The 21255-nt window shown below is 36.3% G+C and overlaps 1 protein-coding gene across 2 annotated transcripts in view; it reads right to left on the bottom strand.

The window, feature by feature from the left end:
- The window catches only part of LOC127871285 (actin-related protein 10-like), a 30239-nt gene extending 11733 nt beyond the window's left edge, over window positions 1–18506 (bottom strand). The window contains exons 1-7 of one of the 2 annotated variants that reach the window (XM_052414053.1): window positions 18355–18506; window positions 9844–9916; window positions 9296–9375; window positions 6400–6508; window positions 5873–5980; window positions 3162–3229; window positions 1281–1357 (exon numbers count right to left, since the gene is read on the bottom strand). In XM_052414053.1, coding sequence (XP_052270013.1) covers window positions 1281–1357; window positions 3162–3229; window positions 5873–5980; window positions 6400–6508; window positions 9296–9375; window positions 9844–9916; window positions 18355–18428 — 589 coding nt within the window. In that variant the 5' untranslated portion in view covers window positions 18429–18506. Of the gene's footprint in view, window positions 1–1280; window positions 1358–3161; window positions 3230–5872; window positions 5981–6399; window positions 6509–9295; window positions 9376–9843; window positions 9917–10745; window positions 11178–18354 lie in introns of those variants that run through there. The other variant, XM_052414052.1, reaches the window with a different exon arrangement.
- Window positions 18507–21255: the final 2749 nt, after the last annotated feature.

The raw sequence follows: 21255 nt of genomic DNA, 5'->3' as shown, positions 1-21255 counted from the left end.
TTAAACAACCATGGGAAACTTTGTATTTAAATGTAACATCTTGTAGAAGTATTTATAGTTAGTAAACAGAGTGTGCGTGAGATTGGACTAGTGATGTAATGCAGTTATGTATTTACCCTTTCCCACTCAGAACCAAAGTGAAAAAGGCATTGTGCAAACAGCATTAAACCAGAACAGCCCGTGAGTAACTCGCAGTCTGTTCTTGTTTAATGCTGTTTGCTGCTTACCAGTATCTAAGGGTTGGAAATGAAGCCTTTAAAACTTGAATCTAGTAAAAACGCTCTTTAATTAAATTTACATTTCTAAGGGACTACAAATGAGTCAAAATACGTATCTAAGTGGTAAAGGGTTAATTACGTATCTAAGTGGTAAAGGGTTAAATACGTATCTAAGTGGTAAAGGGTTAAATACGTATCTAAGTGGTAAAGGGTTAAATACGTATCTAAGTGGTAAAGGGTTAAATACATATATAAGTGGTAAAGGGTTAAATACATATCTAAGTGGTAAAGGGTTAAATACGTATCTAAGTGGTAAAGGGTTAAATATGTATCTAAGTGGTAAAGGGTTAAATATGTATCTAAGTGGTAAAGGGTTAAATACGTAACTAAGTAGTAAAGGGTTAAATACCTATCTAAGTGATAAAGGGTTAATGTGCACAGCAGGTAGATATTGTGTAATTTATTACATATATTCTTAACTAGATACTTTTGATTTTGTTGTAAATGTGCATGTTTTCACAGAAATGCAGGCGGGTTACTTGAAAACAATCACAATATTTACTGCTTAAATCTGTGTAGTACACATATCATTAAAATTATGACAATGCATACGTTGGTAGAATATTTGTTTCACCTTTACCGTAAAGTAACCTTTCCGGCTCAAATTATATTTTCCTCTGTCACCAAGATTAGCATCTTCACCAAGCGAGCTTAAATTCCTGTACTATTACTATAAAAAAGTCTTAAAATAAGATTTCAATTGAAAATGTAATAAGTGCCAGGGTTGTGATTTAAGAGATAATTCAGATAAAAAAAATATTCACCTCCAACCCTTTCTCAGTGTTCAATTTTAAATGAGTTTAGTTTAAACCTATGTATTTAAGCTTTATTTGATTGAAAGCCTTAAGGCTTATTAAGGCATTATCAAGTCCATTTCCAAGATAATTAAAACCAAAACATGCAGTGCTAAAAGATACAGAAAACGGTCCCAGAGTGGGAATCGAACCCAAGACTTTCACAACGCTAGGCAGACACCCTACCCACTTCGCTACTTGCACATACCAAGCTTCAGGGAGACAGGCATCTCCTGCTGTCCACACTTCACCTTGCCGTCTGCCACCAACATCTCACGGATACGCCTGCAGCGTGACATGGCAGGAAGTTAAACATCACCATACTTACAATAAGAAGTTTTGTTTTTGAAAATAGTATTTTTCATTTTTGTTCGTTAATTTAATTTTTCTCATTTTTTGCAATTTTCAACTAAAATTCATATTAATCTGGAGGGCACTTTACACTCATGCACTTTAGAGCCCAGTTTTATCAGAACGAGACTCAGTTCATAATGACCAAGTCAGGAATCAAACCTGCGATTCATTTACTCATAGTCCAGGGCTCAACCAACTGAGCCAGCTTGCCAGTACCCATATTCACTGAACTATAATCTATTCTTAGACTTAAGACTAAGAATAAAGACTTTTCTTTAGAATTTAATTAAATAGAATTGCTTTAGTTTTGAGTCTGACTTGTTCTTAACCACTTCTGTTCACCTTGTACTTCATTTAGATTACTTTAATAATGGCATACGCACACCTGTGGGAGCCTGCATTTCTGTAAACCCTGTAGCACTTTTCTTGAGTCTAAGTATGTTTGTTTTTAATTCTAAAAGGGGCCTTTTCACATTTTAGTAAATTGGCAAAATTATTTTTTTTAAATCAGATTCACAAATGTTCATTGCAGTTATGTTATTTGTGAGGAAACAGTAATACTGAACATTTACCATGCTCTTAATTATCTTTTATATGCATCATTTGTCGATTTAAAAACCTGAAAATTATAAAGCATTGCAACGCAAAACGATTGAATAATTTGGAGAGTTCTGTTGTTGTTGTAATATTTGTAATACTACGAGGATTGCTTATATAGAGTTTAAAATACAATGTTAATTGTTTAAGCACGGATGGCTGAGTGGTCTAAGCGATAGACTTTTACTAAAGGGGTCAGTGGTACGAGCCCAGTTAAGGGTTCCTATGTTTTCTTTCTTTAATTTTATTCTAGTTTTTTTACTGGAGCTTTTTATATCAAATGTTAACATTGATCAATATAAAGCATTTAATGACAAACTTCAATACATGACAAAATCTGTGAAAAGGTCTCTTTAAAGTCTCAGAATGGGTTGGAGAATACAGTCCGTGTTGCTGTGTGGGTTTCATAATAAAATTAATGAAGACCTGTGCTGAGTCTTATTAACTTTAAACATATTTTATTTCCAAAAGCATGACATTTATGCAAATTTATACATTTGGTCCATAAATACATAATGCAAAAAGGGTTAGACCTTAAGTTCTACAACACTATTGAGGGTCTTTCCCTTGGAAAAGTTTAAACTTTAACTGCTGAATCTTATATCCAAATGTACATATTTCAACCAAATAAGCAATACTGTTTAAAATATTGATTATATTACAACTGAAATTAAACAAAATTTGAAAACTTGTGTCAGCAACAGTAACCATTAAAACAAAAATGTAAGGATAAGTGGTCAATATTGAGTGCTCAATATCGATTAATCATTTAGTTATGTTTTTGAGAAAAATCACTTCAGTAGAGAACAAGAGATGTGTTTGTCAGAAACACAAAGCCCCCTTCTGCGCCACTTTGAAGCCATGTATTTGACCTTTGACCTTGAAGGATGACCTTGACCTTCAACTTCCACCACTCAAAATGTGCAGCTCCATGAGATACACATGCATGCCAAATATCAAGTTGCTATCTTCAATATTGCAAAATTTATGGGAAATGTTAACGTTTTCGGACGGACAGACAGACTGACTGACAGACGGACTGACAGACAGTTCAACTGCTATTTGCCACCCTACCAGGGGCATAAAAACATACACAATCAATGTAAGAAATTTGAAAGGCAATGAATGTCCCGCATACCTGTGTACTGCCTGTCCAGCCAGAGGTAGGGCTTGTACTGCCTTCAGAACTGGGATACCTTCATACACCTGGCCAATGTCAAGGACTCTAATGGACAGAATGATTATGAAAATAATATCTGATTTATCACAGTCTTTAAGGCAATAACAAAACTGCTGATTCTGATAAAGGGTTAGTATAAAGTCATGGATGTGAAAATCTATTATTAGACCATGAGTTTTCCAATTACCATCAAAACATACTAAACTTAAAATAGTTCTGCTTTCATTATTACATTTGAAAAGATTGGATCATTTGTATGCACTAACATGAATATTGCAGGTATGCATTCCGTCGATTTGTTGCAATAAGCCAAAGCGGTTCCCTATATACTTATATCAGTCGTATCAATCAATAGGGACATCTTTCTTCATGACTAAGAATTATCTAGATATTGTATGGAAACAATGTATGTAAAACAACCCCATGTGACCTTAATTATTGACCCCTTGCCCTCCAGATCAATAGGCATCTTTCTTTGCTCCCATGTGATTTTGAGCTTTAACCTGGTGACACAAAAAACAAAATGCATTTTTTCTTCCCAAGTAACCAGTTGACCAATTTCTCTAGGAAACTAATATCATGATACAAGCCAATTTAACCTTGACACTATAACCTAGTGACCTCAAATTTAATAGGTGTCTTACCGCTCTCCAAAGAAACCAGTATACCATTTTGCATTATAATAAGTTAAAGCATTATCAAAATATAGTGCGGTAAATAATTAACTGTGACTTGCCCCTGTGACCGTAAACATTGACATGTGGACATCAAAATCTAAGTGCTTCTATCTATCCTTACAAATTGTTAAGTTAACCAAAATACCAATGTGCATGATTGAAGGTCAATGCTTCTAAAGAATGGTCTACATCTGACAGAGCTATATACTGTCTAACCAACCAACAAACAGGTGCAAAGCAATACTTTTTCTATGGGGTGGCATGAAAATATATTGCACAATCTCACAAATATTCCTGCAATTTAAACAAGCTCCATGAGCAATATATTTGTTTAATCATTTTCACTCAAGGTCAGGAATTCATTACTGAACAAGAATATAAAATAATTGATAACTATCTTATTATAATCACAAAATAACAGCTGAAATTTTATTATTTATTATGCTATAGTTTTTTCAACCAGAATTGTTTTGTATTCCTTTACAAAAACGCTCAGATACATTTGGTGAGCAAATTAATTACTATATGACCTAACACTTGGTGCATTGGCCTCCATTGCAGGGATAGAAGGTTAAAGACACACAGGGTTCGATATGACACAGCCAGTCGTCGACCTAATAGTTATATTGCAGAGTAACCGTAAGCCTTTTGAATTAGGATAGGATTTCAGACTGGAGTAAAAAATTTGCACACTAAAGTGTTTCATAAGACAGAAACAGCTGGGTGAAAACTGACAATAATTTATACTTAAATATTATATGCACCTTGCAAAACTGGGTCTATGATATTTGAAGCCAGCGTAGGTTACTCACTACTGATATCCTTCTATATTTGCTTTCTAAACACTGGTTGAATGTATAAACATTCCCACAAAATATGCATCAACAAATAAACTGTTACAAGACAAATTACAAATGCCACGTATGTTCAGGGTGATTACAGGCCCTAGATGTTAACAGAGCTGCAAAGGTGCAAGCATTTTTAACATCCATCAAACAGACTGGCATTTTATATCCTTCATTATCCTGCGAATGCATGGAATTCTTTAAGATAAAGAGTTCATTCAAGTACAAGCTTTTGTTTATTTCTCAAATATTTAAAAATACATATTGCAGCAGTATTTGAAATTTATGGAAAAATAAGTACTGGGAAATAAATCATGATAACACTGAAAACATGTGAAACACACTCTGGGAAAATGGGGTTTAATGCATGTGTGTAAAGTGTTGTCCCAGATAAGCCTTAACAGTCTGCCCAGAATAATCTGGGACGACACTTTCTGCCTTAACATGGTTTACTACTGTAACAGGGGTGTCAATTGGCCAAAATCTAAAATCCTGAAAATAAACTTATCGTTTGGGGACCAGAGCAAAAAAAGGGTTAATAATTCATTTACCTTTGTTAACTAATTGGTTATAACTTTGTAAACGTTATGTTTAAGTAAAATAATTTGTGTTTAAGCTGACATTTTTTGATAATAATCTTAAAATTCCAAGAAATCCTCTGATTTATATCAATATCAAAATTTGTCCTTCAGGGCCAAAATCCTGATATAAGGAATAACCCTGAACTTTGACACCCCTGTGTAAGAAAAGACTTCCTGTAAAAAAATACCATAAAAGCAGACAGTTTTGTCCCTGATTAGCCCGGACTATTGCATTATGCGCCATTTCCCAGACGGAGGCTAACATGTTTTGCTACTGGAATCAGATCTTTATTTCAATAAACTGCACTTAAGATCAGGACTACTTTTTGTGCAGCCCATTGGGTGGTTTAACCATCATAGCTACACGTAATTATTCCTTGTCTTAAGAAAACATGTCAATTCTGTTAATTGAATTGTGTTTTTCTTCATTTTGTTGTTGCATGAACAATTTGGAAAATTACTTGTTGCTTTCTTTTTTAAAACAATTTGCATCAACACAGATGCAACACGCTGCACCAATTACATGAACATGGAAAACTGTGTAATAATGTACATATGAAGGATACAGGTACAACGAGGGTCTCAGTGTATCCCACGTCCATAACAAGAGCTGTGTACGTGCCCAGTGTGAGAAGGGTAGTGAGGTGACCTGGAGAGAACATCACAGACCCCACCTGTGAACATGGAAAATAAATAGAACATCACTGACCCCACCTGCAAATATGGAAAATAAATAGAACATTGTTGACCACACATGTACCAAAAATTATTTTATTTATCAAGCCAACCTCAACAAATAAACAGATACACAAATCAGGCAGACTGGCTAAATATTCACCCTTATTTTTTGTTTATGGGGTTATGAAGGCAATATCTTCCATATTGCTGCAAGGAAAAGAGCAGGGTGCTGCGCTATGCCTCATTAACAAAATCCCAAAGAGGAAAGTGTCATCCCTGATAAGCATGTGCAGACTTCACAGTCTAGTCTGGGACAACACTTTACGCACATGAATTAGGCCCAGATTTCCCAGAACGAGGATCTCTTAGTGTTCAAACAAGCTCTTCCATGTTCTAAATGAGTCCAATTCCATACCTCAAAGTGTTTGAAGAGGACCCTTGCCAGTGTCTCCCTGAACGCAGCAGGACAGAGCAGGGACTCACACACCACCATACGGCGGTCTTTAGGGTTCATCAACAAATGTCTGAAACATAGAATCATTTTAGTGCTTATAATTTGTTTGGGTACAAAACATCATAAGCAAATGTCTGAAAGGCAGTATTAGTAAACGGGTGAAAACTTGTTTAGATCAAAACATCTGAAAGGTGGTATGATCTTTTTGTGCTCATATTCAATTGTTTGGAGCAAACGTTTGAGAAGATACATATGATATAATTACCAGAAAACAGATAAATTAACGGCAATGATTGACTAAAAGTTAAATTTGATTTAAAGGAAAATTTAATTTATAAGCTATCAATTTTAGGGAAGAGCATTTTGTCATTGATACAAAGTGATTCAAATTAGACATTTTCATTTTTAATGATTTGTAATCTGTGTCCAGTTTTTGACATAATTATCAATGAATAAGAGTATTTTATGCATAATTAAAAAATAATACATAGTGTGAAAGATCTTTCTTTCAAAGAGAGATGATGTTTCTTATTTGAAAGAGTCCCCTTAAACTCTTCATGCCCCTATTACCTCAGGCCTTGCATGAACTTGCCCACCTCTGGGAAAATGGGGCTTAATGAATGTGCATAGTGTCATCCCAGATTAGCCTGTGCGGACTTCAAAGGCTAATAGGGAGGATACTTTATGCATTTAGCTCCGTTCTCCAAGAGTCAGACTCACTTTTGAAAGCTGCAGGCCTGAACTTCTAAGCCACGGATTTTGAAAGTTTTGCTCATAAAATTGTACATTTATGAAATTATATGACAAAAGTAGTAACTTCAACAAAAATTTGAAATACAGTATTATTAATTCATGGTTCAACATTAACAGTAGTCTGATTCTCCGAGAGAACCAAAATATAGGTCCAGACAAGTAATAAATGAATCTGCCGCTCCAATGAGACAAGAGAACAAAATTGAAGATATTTTTTCCTCCAAAATGCATTAGCAATTTAATCAGTAAAGGTGGGTTCCCACTGCCGATCCGATCAACTCGATCATCCCGATCACCGAAATTTCCTGACCAAACCCGACCAAGCTCGACTAAAAAGGGTATAAACGACTTCTTCTCGACCTCTTGTCAATAACCCACGACTCATTCACGACGTTCACTCAACCATCTTTCCGATTTCCGCTCGATCATCTCGACCTATACCAAGCCCTTTACGATCTCAGCTCGACCAAGTGGACCTCAGCTCGATCGCCACCAGATCTTCACACCACCAGATCTTGATGGTAGTACTACAGTTGTTAAAAGCGATCTAAAATAACTTGGGTAGAGGTCAAGCGGAGCGGATACAGAGCTCGTGTATGGTCGAATAGCAATCAGGAAGTGATCTTGTACGGTCGAGTAGCCGTCGGGTAGCAGTCTAGTAAATCTGTACATCAAATCAAATAGAGATCGAATGGATCGTGTTGCGATCTAAATTAATTCGGGTAGAGGTCGAGCGGATCGGGTACAGATCGTGTAAAAGATGTCAATCCGATAGACACACGATTGCTTCACGATCTTCTACGCGACTAATACACGACCACTTCCCGAGCGCCTCTCGATCCATTTCCTACTCGACTGCTACTCGATATTTTTTGACATGTCAAAAATATCGGGTAGGAAGCCCGACCAATGGTCGGGCTTGATCGAGTTGATCTGATCGGCAGTGGGAACCCAGCTTTACAAAAATCCAGCAATTTGGCTGAAATTTCCTTTCAAGACATAATTTTGACAATTGAACTATAAAGCGCAAGGTATTCTGATACTTAAACAAATCATTATAACATACTGTTCACAAGGGAGATAAATCATATAATTCATTCAATTCCCCAGTGTGGTTACTTCCCTCCTATTTTATGACACATTTTATTCTCCCATGCGCTATATGTATGTCAGTTGTTGTTGTTTTAAATAAATTAATTATTCACATTTGATACTATTTCCGAAATTCTATTCATTTCCTTTTGTAAATACACTAATGTGTTTGTCTGCACAAACAATATTAATCAATGTTAAATTATTACTGCTTATATACGGCAGAGTTGGTATCATTATTTTGAGCTAAATAATTATTAAGTTTACAATGTCAGTCATTTCAACAATGGTTTGTGTTAATTATATTGAAATGCTTAGGAACAACATACGGTGACAAATTTCTAGTATTGGTATATTTACAAATGTTTTTTAAAATAAAACTTCTCATAAAATATTACTTGAGACTTACCTTGTACAATTAATGAAAACTAATATTATATTTATAATTTAAGTTACATTCAAATTTCAGTACAAGGACCTATTTGGTTGGTATATGTGAAATTTTAATGCACTTGTCCATATCGGACCAGTGCATTTAAAGTTAATGTTGAGTTCTGAAATGTAAGGCTTGTTTAAGATACTATACAAATAAGTGCTTATAAGCTATTTTATTCAGGGAAACATGTATTCCTTAAGAAAGTTCACTTAGTTTTTCTTCAAACTTGTCTGACATGAAACCTCTATGACTGTATTTTTGAAATTCTTTGATAGTTTACCAAAACAGGGAGTAATCTTATCTTAAGATACGTTTAGCTGAGTTCTGGGAAAAGGGGTTTTAATGCATGTGCGTAAAATATCCTCCCAGATAGGCCTTTTCAGGGACAACACTTTTCACTTTTATGGAATTTTTCTTTTAAAGTAGGTCTCATCTAAACAAAATTTCAGTGTAGGCGAAAACTGTCATCCCTGATAAGCCTGTGCAGTCTACACTTTACGCACATGCATTAAGCCCAGTTTCCTTAAAAAGAGGCTTCGTTAATGTAAGCCACCTTACTTTATTTGCACATCTTACCTGAAGTACAGATTGAAGAGGAAGTCCTTGAGATTCTCATAGAGCTCGGTCTCAGTCTTGAAGTCCCATAGCTTCTGAACCTGCAACCCAGCAGCAGAAACATGCAACATAATAACCGCTTGGCAATTCTGGGACAGCAGTTTTCAGTTTATGTAAACACTTGGTGCAATTTCTATATTTTTAAACAATCAAATCAAAAATGTCTTTCCATATTGTACAATTGTGTTGCATTTACAAGCATAGTTATTTCTCTGGAATTTAACTGATGATAGCTCATTTACAAGTCTGTTTTAAACTATATTTCATGTTCCAGGTGTTATTTTGCTGAATCTAAAAATTAACCATTTACTTTTTTGAATCTATGGCAATAATTTGAAAAACGGGTTCCTTTAAATGGAGGGGGGGGGGGATAATTTAGCCTCGCTTTGGAAAAAAGGTTCTTAATGCATTTTCATAAAATGTCCCAGATTAGCCTCAGAGAAATGCTGATATAAGACGACACTTTATGCACTTTTACCCAATTTCCCATTACAGTTCAAAGCTATTACCTTTCCTGTTTTCTCATTTTTCAAATGCGAGGGTACAATGCATCGTGGACACATCTCACCCGCAATGCCGCATCTAAAAGTCATAATAAGCCGTTATTATGCTGATTTGAGGCATACATAAATCCCAAAGTTTCATAGACATTGCCCAAATATGTGCAAGTTTATCAAACTCTATAAGAGCTCAAACAAAATATTGTTCAGAAAACGAGCTACTTTTGGTTTAAATTGCTTTTAAAAACCGATAACATACTTTATATATGTAGTATACATTAATTTTTGTTTTCGCAAAGAAAATATGAAGAGAATAATGTAATGATTGTCGTAATAATTAAACTATGTCTGACATTACATGGTCACTATGTATTATCCTTATCCATGTGACATTTTCACTGATACATATTCATTTCTTAAATATTCTAGTTGATCTTTTGTCTAAATGATGTATGTGTTGTATTTACTTTAAACACATCAAATACACTATTCTTTCTGTCTTATATAATTTTCTCAAAGGGATATATTCAGCACACAAATGTAGATCTGATATAAGTTAACTCGATAGAATAAAATACATTCATAAATTGTAACTTTCATATTTTCTTTTTCTTTATTCACAAGCAATTAAAATAGTCAACAACAAAAAGTCAAAATGAATCGCACAATGCATAATAATACAGACATACATGTAGACTGTTTGATACAATTATATCAAAGTTAATAGCTTAAGTTAATAATATTTAACAGACATTTCAAATTGTATCACCATTAATAAAATTATATTTCAAACAGCAAAACAAGTCGTTGTTCTTCAAATTAGTAGAAACATCATTACAGTCACTGGATTGTTGCTAGAACAAGCATAAAGAATAATACATTACGCTTTGAGTCTCTTCTAAACATTTTACTTATTGTCCTTTGAGTCAGTGTGCTGGTACAGACGGGCAAGTCTCCTCTTCTTCTGTGTTCTCCAGTGCTTGATGGCGCGATTGTAGGGAAAGCTATCAAGGTCAGGTTCAGTAGAAATTTTCATCAGGTTTTGAAGGTTTTCAAGGTTTAGAGATGTGCGTGATTTCACTTTAATCCTGTTCTGCAGACTAAATCCTCTCTTGCAGGCAACACTACTCACTGGAATACACATGCAGACTTATTCCTCTCTCGCAGGCAACACTACTCACTGGAATACACATGCAGACTAAATCCTCTCTTGCAGGCAACACTACTCACTGGAATACACATGCAGACTAAATCCTCTCTTGCAGGCAACACTACTCACTGGAATACACATGCAGACTAAATCCTCTCTTGCAGGCAACACTACTCACTGGAATACACATGCAGACTAAATCCTCTCTCACAGACAACACTACTCACTGGAATACACATGCAGACTAAATCCTCTCTCACAGACAACACTACTCACTGGAATGCACATGCAGACTTATTCCTCTCTCACAGACAACACTACTCACTGGAATACACATGCAGACTTATTCCTCTCTCACAGGCAACACTACTCACTGGAATACACATGCAGACTTATTCCTCTCTCACAGACAACACTACTCACTGGAATACACATGCAGACTTATTCCTCTCTCACAGACAACACTACTCACTGGAATACACATGCAGACTTATTCCTCTCTCACAGACAACACTACTCACTGGAATACACATGCAGACTTAATCCTCTCTTGCAGGCAACACTACTCACTGGAATACACATGCAGACTAAATCCTCTCTTGCAGGCAACACTACTCACTGGAATACACATGCAGACTAAATCCTCTCTTGCAGGCAACACTACTCACTGGAATACACATGCAGACTAAATCCTCTCTCACAGACAACACTACTCACTGGAATACACATGCAGACTAAATCCTCTCTCACAGACAACACTACTCACTGGAATGCACATGCAGACTTATTCCTCTCTCACAGACAACACTACTCACTGGAATACACATGCAGACTTATTCCTCTCTCACAGGCAACACTACTCACTGGAATACACATGCAGACTTATTCCTCTCTCACAGACAACACTACTCACTGGAATACACATGCAGACTTATTCCTCTCTCACAGACAACATTACTCACTGGAATGCACATGCAGACTTATTCCTCTCTCACAGACAACACTACTCACTGGAATACACATGCAGACTTATTCCTCTCTCACAGGCAACACTACTCACTGGAATACACATGCAGACTTATTCCTCTCTCACAGACAACACTACTCACTGGAATACACATGCAGACTTATTCCTCTCTCACAGACAACACTACTCACTGGAATGCACATGCAGACTTATTCCTCTCTCACAGACAACACTACTCACTGGAATACACATGCAGACTTATTCCTCTCTCACAGACAACACTACTCACTGGAATACACATGCAGACTTATTCCTCTCTCACAGACAACACTACTCACTGGAATGCACATGCAGACTTATTCCTCTCTCACAGACAACACTACTCACTGGAATACTCATGCAGACTTATTCCTCTCTCACAGACAACACTACTCACTGGAATACACATGCAGACTTATTCCTCTCTCACAGACAACACTACTCACTGGAATGCACATGCAGACTTAATCCTCTCTTGCAGGCAACACTACTCACTGGAATACACATGCAGACTTATTCCTCTCTCACAGACAACACTACTCACTGGAATGCACATGCAGACTTATTCCTCTCTCACAGACAACACTACTCACTGGAATACACATGCAGACTTAATCCTCTCTCACAGACAACACTACTCACTGGAATACTCATGCAGACTTATTCCTCTCTCACAGACAACACTACTCACTGGAATGCACATGCAGACTAAATCCTCTCTCACAGACAACACTACTCACTGGAATACACATGCAGACTTATTCCTCTCTCACAGACAACACTACTCACTGGAATACACATGCAGACTTATTCCTCTCTCACAGACAACACTACTCACTGGAATACACATACAGACTTAATCCTCTCTCACAGACAACACTACTCACTGGAATACACATGCAGACTAAATCCTCTCTCACAGACAACACTACTCACTGGAATACACATGCAGACTTAATCCTCTCTCACAGACAACACTACTCACTGGAATACACATGCAGACTAAATCCTCTCTTGCAGACAACACTACTCACTGGAATACACATGCAGACTTAATCCTCTCTCACAGACAACACTACTCACTGGAATACACATGCAGACTTATTCCTCTCTTGCAGACAACACTACTCACTGGAATACACATGCAGACTTATTCCTCTCTCGCAGGCAACACTACTCACTGGAATACACATGCAGACTTAATCCGCTCTCACAGACAACACTACTCACTGGAATACACATGCAGACTTATTCCTCTCTCGCAGGCAACACTACTCACTGGAATGCACATGCAGACTTATTCCTCTCTCGCAGGCAACACTACTCACTGGAATACACATGCAGACTTATTCCTCTCTCACAGACAACACTACTCACTGGAATACACATGCAGACTTATTCCTCTCTCACAGACAAGACTACTCACTGGAATACACATGCAGACTTATTCCTCTCTCACAGACAACACTACTCACTGGAATACACATGCAGACTTATTCCTCTCTCACAGACAACACTACTCACTGGAATACACATGCAGACTTATTCCTCTCTCACAGACAACACTACTCACTGGAATACACATGCAGACTTATTCCTCTCTCACAGACAACACTACTCACTGGAATACACATGCAGACTTAATCCTCTCTCACAGACAACACTACTCACTGGAATACACATGCAGACTTATTCCTCTCTCACAGACAACACTACTCACTGGAATACACATGCAGACTAAATCCTCTCTCACAGACAACACTACTCACTGGAATACACATGCAGACTAAATCCTCTCTTGCAGACAACACTACTCACTGGAATACACATGCAGACTTAATCCTCTCTCACAGACAACACTACTCACTGGAATACACATGCAGACTTATTCCTCTCTTGCAGACAACACTACTCACTGGAATACACATGCAGACTTATTCCTCTCTCACAGACAACACTACTCACTGGAATACACATGCAGACTTATTCCTCTCTCACAGACAACACTACTCACTGGAATACACATGCAGACTTATTTCTCTCTCACAGACAACACTACTCACTGGAATACACATGCAGACTTATACCTCTCTCACAGACAACACTACTCACTGGAATACACATGCAGACTTATTCCTCTCTCACAGACAACACTACTCACTGGAATACACATGCAAACTTAATCCTCTCTCACAGACAACACTACTCACTGGAATACACATGCAGACTTATTCCTCTATCACAGACAACACTACTCACTGGAATACACATGCAGACTAAATCCTCTCTCACAGACAACACTACTCACTGGAATACACATGCAGACTAAATCCTCTCTTGCAGACAACACTACTCACTGGAATACACATGCAGACTTAATCCTCTCTCACAGACAACACTACTCACTGGAATACACATGCAGACTTATTCCTCTCTTGCAGACAACACTACTCACTGGAATACACATGCAGACTTATTCCTCTCTCGCAGGCAACACTACTCACTGGAATACACATGCAGACTTAATCCCCTCTCACAGACAACACTACTCACTGGAATACACATGCAGACTAAATCCTCTCTCACAGACAACACTACTCACTGGAATACACATGCAGACTAAATCCTCTCTCACAGACAACACTACTCACTGGAATACACATGCAGACTAAATCCTCTCTCACAGACAACACTACTCACTGGAATACACATGCAGACTTAATCCTCTCTCACAGACAACACTACTCACTGGAATACACATGCAGACTAAATCCTCTCTCACAGACAACACTACTCACTGGAATACACATGCAGACTAAATCCTCTCTCACAGACAACACTACTCACTGGAATACACATGCAGACTAAATCCTCTCTCACAGACAACACTACTCACTGGAATACACATGCAGACTTAATCCTCTCTCACAGACAACACTACTCACTGGAATACACATGCAGACTAAATCCTCTCTCACAGACAACACTACTCACTGGAATACACATGCAGACTAAATCCTCTCTCACAGACAACACTACTCACTGGAATACACATGCAGACTAAATCCTCTCTCACAGACAACACTACTCACTGGAATACACATGCAGACTTAATCCTCTCTCACAGACAACACTACTCACTGGAATACACATGCAGACTAAATCCTCTCTCACAGACAACACTACTCACTGGAATACACATGCAGACTAAATCCTCTCTCACAGACAACACTACTCACTGGAATACACATGCAGACTAAATCCTCTCTCACAGACAACACTACTCACTGGAATACACATGCAGACTAAATCCTCTCTCACAGACAACACTACTCACTGGAATACACATGCAGACTAAATCCTCTCTCACAGACAACACTACTCACTGGAATACACATGCAGACTAAATCCTCTCTCACAGACAACACTACTCACTGGAATACACATGCAGACTAAATCCTCTCTCACAGACAACACTACTCACTGGAATGCACATTCCTATTTTACAAAGTTTTGCACAGAGTCCATATTGTGAAGGTTGATGAGGACCTTTATAAGTTGCTGAAATGTCAGCTTGTTATAGGATCCCTTCAGTAACAATTTCGTGCCAGCATATTCCAGTCGTAGAGTATCTGCATCAACATTAAAATGTTAAACCAGCACCTGAATGCTGGTATCCTCTTCTTCTTTAGTTACCAAGTCGACGTTCTTGGGCTCAAACAACTTGAAGGCATTCAATGTTGGTGTCTTATCACATGACAGACGTTTCTGTAGGTTGTCAACCACACAATCAATGTATGCAGACTTCAACCATGCATTCTGGTTCTTTTCAATAGAATGAGATAGTTATACACCTGTGTAGAAATGTTTGCTGCCTGACGTTGTTATTTCAGTTTTCCAATGGCTGCTTCTTTCAACGGCATCAACTGGCTTCAGTCCAACAAGTCAGACTGAAGTTGAATTACACTTAGAATGTCAGATAAGATGGCAGTAAACACTGAAAATTTGAAGTGTGTGACCTCTTTCAACAGTCCTTCTGCAATATCATCCCCAACAGTATATCTGCCTTCATTGGACTGCAGATAAGCAACAATGCTTCCATAACACTGCTGGATTGTCTTCACAGCACCCTCCATTGACAGCCATCTGATGCTGATTGGGTCTTTCAACCGGAGTGTTGGCTCGTTCATTATTTCCTGTAAAGCTTCTAGTTTGAATTGCCTTACATCTGATCCATTGACATGCACATACAAGTTTTTAAGTGTGTTTTTGTAGTGCGTTACATGTAGATATGGTACATCTTTAGCTGCATCAGAGCAGGCCAGAGTTAGACAATGTTCCACACAATGCACATGGACCATACATGGAGCATGTTCAAGCATTTTCAGATCACTAATCAGCCTTTTGTTTACGATTATCTCTGACATCACAGCATCTGCTTCACGTTTGGTTAGGCACAAACTCATTAGAATTAAAATCAGTGATATTGCTGGGTTTTTCAATTTTTCTAAATAATATGGTAATGATTTTGTTTTCAATATATTGATTTTTAATTTAAAAGGTTGATGAAAATTTTAAAATAATGCATCTTTTGTTATATCTAAATGTGGGTACCATTTATTTCAAAACGAGGCTGAATTACAGCACAGAAACTTCTAACTATTCCTGATTTGATTTCTGAACTTTAAAACACTGTCTGTCCTCAATTAGAGATGAATTTTTCAATGAATAGGGACAGAGAGTTGCTTTTTTCAACAAATGAAGATCTTGTTCGGAAGGAAGATTTCGCACTCTGCAAGTTAAGTTTTTTTTTTATAATGTCATACATTTGTACAACCCAACTAGAACTGTCAACAATGTTTACAATAGTTAATGAGTAGAAATGAAGTTATTGTATAATAAATGTATCCTATGCTTATAAGTTAACAATAGTTATCTTAGATTTTAATCACCAGAATGGAGTTTTGCTTCTACATGGTGACATTGATGTTTGTTAAAACTGAAAATGTGTCATTATATAATTTATATTATTTACAACTTAGTCCAAGCTATTTACAGCAACATTTTATTGGGGACAACTTTTTCGACAAATTGAAACACCTTTTATGCCATTATTTTCATGTCATAATGTGATTCCTTCAACATTGAAAACTTAAACCATTTTGAATATTAATTATTATAAAAAATGGAAAAGTTGCTCTTAGATAATTGAGTTTTAATACCCAGCTATCATACAAAATAAATATTTTCACTCGTGGCTGCACCACGAGATAATAATATTTCCTCTCATCCCTGGTTTCAGAATTTAAATCGATACTATACGATATACCTCGTTTCTTGTAAAATTCACACGAAGAAAAACATATCCGGGTATAGCTAAAGAAACTTCAGCGTACAGTTTATATAGTATTGACAGACCTGTACGCTGAAGCTAACCCCGTATCGAAAGTCAACCAGAGTCGTAACATATTTATGTCACGCTATAAATCAAAGAAAGCTCATTTTCTTGGATACATTTCTACATATATTAGTGAATGAATATAAATTACTGCATCGAGGAATGTTTTAAGGTTCAGATGTTTCAAATGCATCTTACATTAGATGAAAATAACTCTCATCAGTCTGAAATTCACAATTTTGACGCCATTGTTGCTTTGTCACGTGACGAGTTTTCATTTGGATACTTTCGGATAAACCGTGACATTTTATGCTGAAATTGTAAACATTACTTTCGTTTTCTGAAATCTATTATTTGTGATTAACAACTTACGTCTGGTGGATTATAAGACTGATTTCATTGTGAATCAGGTAGTTTTATATAATATTTACTTTGACTTTGTATTGACACTACAATTTGTTTACAAAATAAGCCAGAATAATTAAAATACCGGGAAATGTCATTCTGAATTTGAAAACACTTGAGCACATGGTTTGTTACTAAAAATAGAAATAACGTCATATGACCGTGAAATCTCGGGAGATTCGCATTTCAAGAAAGTCTGTCACATCGCTGTTTTTCTCGATATGTATGAGCAGAATAGATACATTTTAAATGTTTAAGATAGTTTTTTGTGAAAGAATATATCAGTTAAATGTGAAAAATGTCAATCTTTCCAATCAAGTGGTTGATTTGGGCCAACAACTGCATTTAAAAGCTGTTTTGGACCGGTCTTTGTTAACTGTCAACTTTTCGGGAATTTCTGGTTGACTTTCCTAATGGGGTTGGTCCATAACTATAAAGTCGCGCCAGTCAAAAATCATAAAAAGCGACATTTAAAGTTATGGAAGCCAGAACTAATCCGGGTACTATTACATATGTGCACCACCAAATTAAAAAGTTTTTTAATGGGCATGCTGATCTTACTTTGTGTAAGCTGTCCCAATATCAAGTACGACAACATTCTTGTCACTGGAGTAAAGTGTTTCGTGCAGCGGCATTTTATTGCCGTTGGAACGTCAAATTAATGAAAATATATGTTAACCACAAAAATGAAGAGTTCTTTTTTTCAGGGGAAAATACTTTTACGGCTACACTCCACTCTAACAAAAATGTTATTTTACTGGCTCCGCATACTAGAAATGGATGGTTTTAAATCGCTATTTTTTGTCAGAAACAAGTGTAACAATGTTGTGTTAATATTTCCATAAACAAATAATTGCCACTGTAGATGTGTAACTTATAAATAATACCAGCTTTACACGAAATTACCTTGAGGATTTCAGCACCCGCGCGAGGGTCTGCGATTGGAAGCTTTAATATGCAGAATTACCGCAATCCACGTTATAGAACGTTCATTTATTTCAGAAAATGACTATAGTGGTATGATTATTGATACATGTCATATTTGCAATATGATTAATATCACCTTTATGAATAATTATTTATTGACATGGGGGATTTTAGTACTCACTCGGCTTTGGAAAGAGCGTTAAACTTAACGAAATCCCAGTTATAAATCGCTATATTGTGTCATAGCCAACTGAAAAACTAATGTGTTCATATTTTCATAAATATAAATATAAAAATATCTATAAATACCACTGAAGAAGTGTTATTTATCGCTAATAGTAACTTCTGGGATTTCGGTACACAGGCAAGCGTCTGCATGAGAGCACGTTCAATATAAGCATTTTGATTTATAAATATTTGGATAGTGATCTGAATGTATATGTGAGGGATAACAAACTCAAATAAATATTTTTAACAACCAGACATAGCAATTCCATGAAAAATATGCATTTCTTGTGTAGATTGGAAACATTTCAGACCAGTCTAAACAGAATGGCTTTAATGAACAGTAACACAAGCTTGACACTGAAGTAGAAATTTACAAATCTATGCATGTTTATTTTTCAATACAAATTGGACACTAAGAGATCAGGGATGTAACAAAAGTGGCTGGACAGTAAAAAAAAACGTGCTCATGTATCAACATCAACTACTTGGCGTTGATCTTGGACAGAGAAAATTGTAGATATAATTTATTTTAGATGTAACAAATTAAGAACTTTCAACAGCCTGCCGATTTACTAAATAAGCTCCATCAACCCATACAGTACGTATTCATATACAATTATAAAAAAAATAAGGTTAAAGAGGTTTAACAACGCAAAGTATTAATATACTCAATGCAACAACAACTATTCTGCACATTTATGAAACTCATTGAAAAAAGGTGTCAACGCGATTGCCAGTTGGATTAATCTTTGTGAAACGCAGCCTTGTAAATTTATATTTAAAAAAACTATATATATATATATATATATATATATATATATATATATATATATATATATATATATATAATATTGCACTCATGATAAACATCATTAAGTATCAACTAAAACATACACATAGTAAAGAGATAAGAGAAAGCATGCCCTAACAAAAACAAGAATCAGGTATGTCCATTGACATGGCAAAAAAATAACCCGCCCTAAGGCATGCAATAAGAGAGAAGTGAAAGAATCGCTTCACCTGCACGTAATATCCAAGGCAGCAAGGCAAATTCAACAACAATAAGTATTTTTAGCATGAGCTAAGAGGAATTAACAGCAAAACATTCTTAACCAATAACTTAGCAAAATGGACCAATAAATGAACCATGAGCAATAAATGGAAACGGATCCTACTACATAGTACCATCAAAGTTTTGCACTACGTTATTTCAAAACCGCTTATTCAATAATGCGTTTTGTTAAAATGCATGGGTTGATCTCCATTGCACAAAGGTCATATCGCTTGTCTGTCGTCGATACATTCATCTGTTATTTATAATATTTCGCTACAGAAAACACGGTTTATAAAATACAAATTGTTACATTATTGTCGGGGGAAATTAAAGAGATTTAATCAAATATATGTTCGAACTTTGATTTTTGAAGCGCTCCATCAAATGTCTTAAGTTACAGACTTAAGCAAGAAACTAACAAGTTCAAGTCTTTAACCAGAACACAAATTTAAAACAGAAAGAATTTTGCCCAAAGGGTTCTCTGGATCAAAAGCTAACTTCTTATCACGCATCATACTATCAAAGGAGCCTTTACACAGATTTTGGCATGTACATGTATTGGAGTTTGTCATTATAGGCTTTAATGTAAACATTGGATTTAAAAAGCTCGAGTCAAAAACAAAAATACAATTAATGAAAGAAAAAAAGTAACCCTCAACTGGGCTCGAAACACTGATCCCTGGAGTAAAAGTCTATCGCTTAGACAACTCGGCCATCCGCGCTCATAGAAAGAGAGATGAATTTTATACTTTATAAAAGCATTTTTCGTGGTTGACAAAATATAACGTCAACAACAAAACTCTACAAATTATACATTCGTTTCGCGTTGCAACGCTTGATAATTTTCAGTTTTTTAAATTGTCAAAAGATGCGTATAATGGATATTTTAGAGCATGGTTAATGTTCAGTATTACTGTTCCCTCACAAATAGCATAAATACAACGAAAAATTGCGAATCTAAAACTTTTTTTATTTTGTAAACTTACCAAAAACTTGAAAAGGCCTTTGTAATGGTAAAGGAAAGATTCCATAGTCATTAGTGTTGTGCAATTTGAGGTAAAGATCGCGATTAACAAGGGAATCTTGGAATAGAGCATCACCTTCGACAGAAGAAACAGCACCATCAGCAACTGGTTATCTTTGGACATGATCCTGAGCTCGATATGGGGCGGTGATAGGGCAAATAGTAGCTTTGTTATTGCCTTTTCCGTCGAAGGGAAATTCATTATATATGTGAATTAAACACATATACA

This window comes from Dreissena polymorpha, chromosome 3, assembly GCF_020536995.1.
Source record: "Dreissena polymorpha isolate Duluth1 chromosome 3, UMN_Dpol_1.0, whole genome shotgun sequence".
Lineage (NCBI taxonomy): Eukaryota > Metazoa > Mollusca > Bivalvia > Myida > Dreissenidae > Dreissena > Dreissena polymorpha.
Note: the sequence above shows the minus strand (reverse complement) of the source record. Positions and strands in the feature narration are given on the sequence as shown.